Here is a 3,646-nt window from a genome sequence, read left to right as displayed (position 1 = left end):
CTCTGTTAAGGCATAATTTTAGAAAAAAATATCTGTTTTTTTTTTTATAAATATTAATTTTCCCAACATTTTTTAATGAAGTTAAAGTAATGTGTTCTGTTTATCAACTCCTGTACGAAGGAATTTATCCATTATTTGTTGACGGAAGGTTACTTGTTTAACGAGATAATAAAAACACTTTGGTGGTTGTGTGTTTATCACCTTGATCTCCAACTGTCGGTGTACCTGAACTAAACACGGTGTTGATAATCATTGTGTACTGAGCTTGTTTTTCATTACTGTGAATTCATTATTTTCGTGTTGTAACCCCTCAAATTGAGGGTTTTTAACAGACATATAACTGTTTGGGTTATTAACCACTTAATTAGCTTTAAAGAAAATCTCCTAAAACTTCCTAAAAATATAATTTTTTTTCATCTGTATTTTTCATTGGATTACACAAGAAAAAAAGTTGAACTTATTGAAGTTTGTTTTTTGGTGGAGACCTTATTGAAATATCTGATGATGACAAAACCTTGTTGAAACATTGTACGTTTGCTGTTATGTTAAACTTATTGAAGTTTGTTTTTTGGTGGAGACCTTATTGAAATACCTGATGATGATAAAACCTTGTCGAAACATTGTACGTTTGCTGTTATGTTAAACTTATTGAAGTTTGTTTTTTGGTGGAGACCTTATTGAAGTTTGTTTTTTTGGATTTAGTCATTTTAGCTCTTACACAAGCTCAAACATTTAATGTAGCTGAAAAACAGTTGACACTAAATGCACGAGAAAATGAACAGCTCTACATCATAAAACAGAATAAAGGGCAATATCTTGATAAAATCATAGTTGTCATTTACCAATAGTTTGTCTATATATATGTAACATTTCTAAATGATCCTACAGCTTTCAAAAATCTACAGAATGACATTTCCAAGGAAGGAATCAAGTTATTCGAGCACGTACTTAGCATAGGGGCCAACAATTTATCTGGAGAGGGAGGCAAGAAACGGAAGAATCTGGGAGACCCTAATGCCGAAGAGAGCGACGAAGAAGACAGTAGTCTTGCACCACCAGTCAAAGACATCTATCGCAGCCGACAACAGAAAAGGGTGAAAGAAAATAGCACTATTGGATGAGTGTGAAGAAAAAGAGCATTTTGTACAGGATATTTGTCTCTTTCTCTCTCTCTGCAACAATTTTTTCGCCGTGAATTGATTTTGATCGGACCTTACACCTTTCACAGTGTAGTTTTATAGTCCATCTTTTTTTTCTTCTCATTTTAATGTAAATAAAAGTTGACTGCGCGTAGTAAGAAGCTCCTAATCTCTGTTAAATTAATTAATCGATTACAGTTTAATCTACATATCCATACACTCTAGCAAACAAACGTATTCAGATGCAGACTCACACGAACACTTATTCGTTAAAGCAGGTGCTACCAGGAAGGGAAGTTTAATTCCAGAAGTGTTTTATGTATTTGTAAGATCAGTGTATACGGCCTTTATTTTAGCTACAGCCAGCCTAGACGACTTACGTTCTTGCTTGTGTTCAGTTAACAAAAAATCGTGAAAGTAAAATGTGAAACTAATATAACAGTTGCGTAGACAGTTTTTTTGAACTTTCGAAACAGGAATTTTTCACGCACTGTCAATACAGTTCTTGTTTTAATTACTTCAGCTTTTAGTGATTGGAAAATGTGTTGGGGGAAAAAAAAAGACTGTAGATAAAACTGTTCCTTTTTTTTCTCACATTTTTAGCTTAAATGTTATTTCTGGTTGTTATCCACCATTTTGTTTCGATGCTCTCTGTATGATTTGTCTGAAAGAATGTGTGATATGTTAGTTATGTATGGTTTACCGCAGTCTAGTGTTTTTGTACTTTGTATGTATTAAAAACCAAAAAAAAACCAATTGATAATTGTAAGACACTGCCACATTAGTTCCATACATCTTGTTCATGCCCTAGATCACTGTACAGAGTTATCTGATATAACAGTCGAAGGTGTGGTATATTGTACGGCCTTTATTCGAAGCTGGTACAGAGTTATCTGATATAAAACAGTCGAAGGTGTGGTATATTGTACAGCCTTTATTCAAAGCTGGTACAGAGTTATCTGATATAGCACAGTCGAAGGTGTGGTATATTGTACGGCCTTTATTCAAAGCTGGTACAGAGTTATCTGATATAGCACAGTCGAAGGTGTGGTATATTGTACGGCCTTTATTCGAAGCTGGCCCTTGCCTAAGTATGGGTAGTTCCTGCCATCGTTAGGGTTTTATTTGTGCAAGAAAGTACTGTAATCAGTCACGAAACGAACAGATTTATAGTCTCGCACAGAACATGCTATGAGATGTTTAGGTTTAACAGTTTGTGTAAACACTGCTCACTCAAACATTATCGGTAGTACATAAAGTTCAACCAGTTTAATTTAGTAATCTTTTACTGACAATAAACTATATTATATTCAGTGTGTTCATGCAGTAGGTTTGAGAATACATACATATTTAAATTTTAAGTTTCTTGTGATCTAACGTTTAAAAATTACCTCGTCAGGGTTAAGGTGAATGAATATCATGTATATACATAAACGTTTCGTAGCTATTAAAAAGCTCGTAAAGTTCGACTCATTTGGAAGATAGAACCATAAATTTTTTTTTTTGATTTGATTTAGTTTCAGAAAAGAATTTGTCGGGACCTTATTTTTTCTTTTTTATGTTTTTTAAGAACTTAAAGAAGACAACTGTTTTCCAGATAGGAAGCTGGTGGATGTTTTTACAAAAAATGTAGTCAGTAATTATTGAATTCTAGGTCACTGTATGCATTTCCTTGTGTTAAAAAAAAAACATCTTGTATTCACTCCAAAGGAAAGTAAAGTGTGAAATTTTTTACTCAAAAGCTTTTGTAGTTTTGTTTTTTACACAAGACACTGCTTCCCTTATTTCATATTATAAACTGTTCTTTTATTATCAGAATCTGAGGATCTACTAATCACTGATTCATATGGACAACACTCAACACTACAATGATTAATACAACAGTATCAACTATTCATATGACAACACTGCAATGTTTAATACAATATCAACTATTCATATGACAACACTGCAATGTTTAATACAACAATATCAACTATTCATATGACAACACTGCAATGTTTAATACAACAATATCAACTATTCATATAGTGTTGAGTGTTGTCACAATGTTTAATACAATATCAACTATTCATATGACAACACTGCAATGTTTAATACAACAATATCAACTATTCATATGACAACACTGCAATGTTTAATACAACAATATCAACTATTCATACAGTGTTGTCGTATGAATAGTTGATATTGTTGTATTAAACATTGAGTGTTGAGTGTTGTCCAGCAATGTTTAATACAACAATATCAACTATTCATACGACAACACTACAATGTTTAATACAATATCAACTATTCATATGACAACACTGCAATGTTTAATACAACAATATCAACTATTCATATGACAACACTGCAATGTTTAATACAATATCAACTATTCATATGACAACACTGCAATGTTTAATACAACAATATCAACTATTCATATGACAACACTGCAATGTTTAATACAATATCAACTATTCATATGACAACACTGCAATGTTTAATACAACAATATCAAC

The 3,646-nt window shown here is 32.2% G+C and overlaps 1 protein-coding gene across 1 annotated transcript in view; it reads left to right on the top strand.

Annotated features, from left to right (window-relative positions):
- The window catches only part of LOC106472557 (cleavage stimulation factor subunit 3-like), a 57,164-nt gene extending 55,289 nt beyond the window's left edge, over positions 1 to 1,875 (top strand). The window contains exon 18 of the mRNA XM_022401115.1: positions 889 to 1,875. Coding sequence (XP_022256823.1) covers positions 889 to 1,121 — 233 coding nt within the window. The 3' untranslated portion in view covers positions 1,122 to 1,875. The remainder of the gene's footprint in view (positions 1 to 888) is intronic.
- The last annotated feature ends 1,771 nt before the right edge of the window (positions 1,876 to 3,646 follow it).

Source organism: Limulus polyphemus, unplaced genomic scaffold (genome assembly GCF_000517525.1).
Source record: "Limulus polyphemus unplaced genomic scaffold, Limulus_polyphemus-2.1.2 Scaffold5420, whole genome shotgun sequence".
NCBI lineage: Eukaryota > Metazoa > Arthropoda > Merostomata > Xiphosura > Limulidae > Limulus > Limulus polyphemus.
Note: the sequence above shows the minus strand (reverse complement) of the source record. Positions and strands in the feature narration are given on the sequence as shown.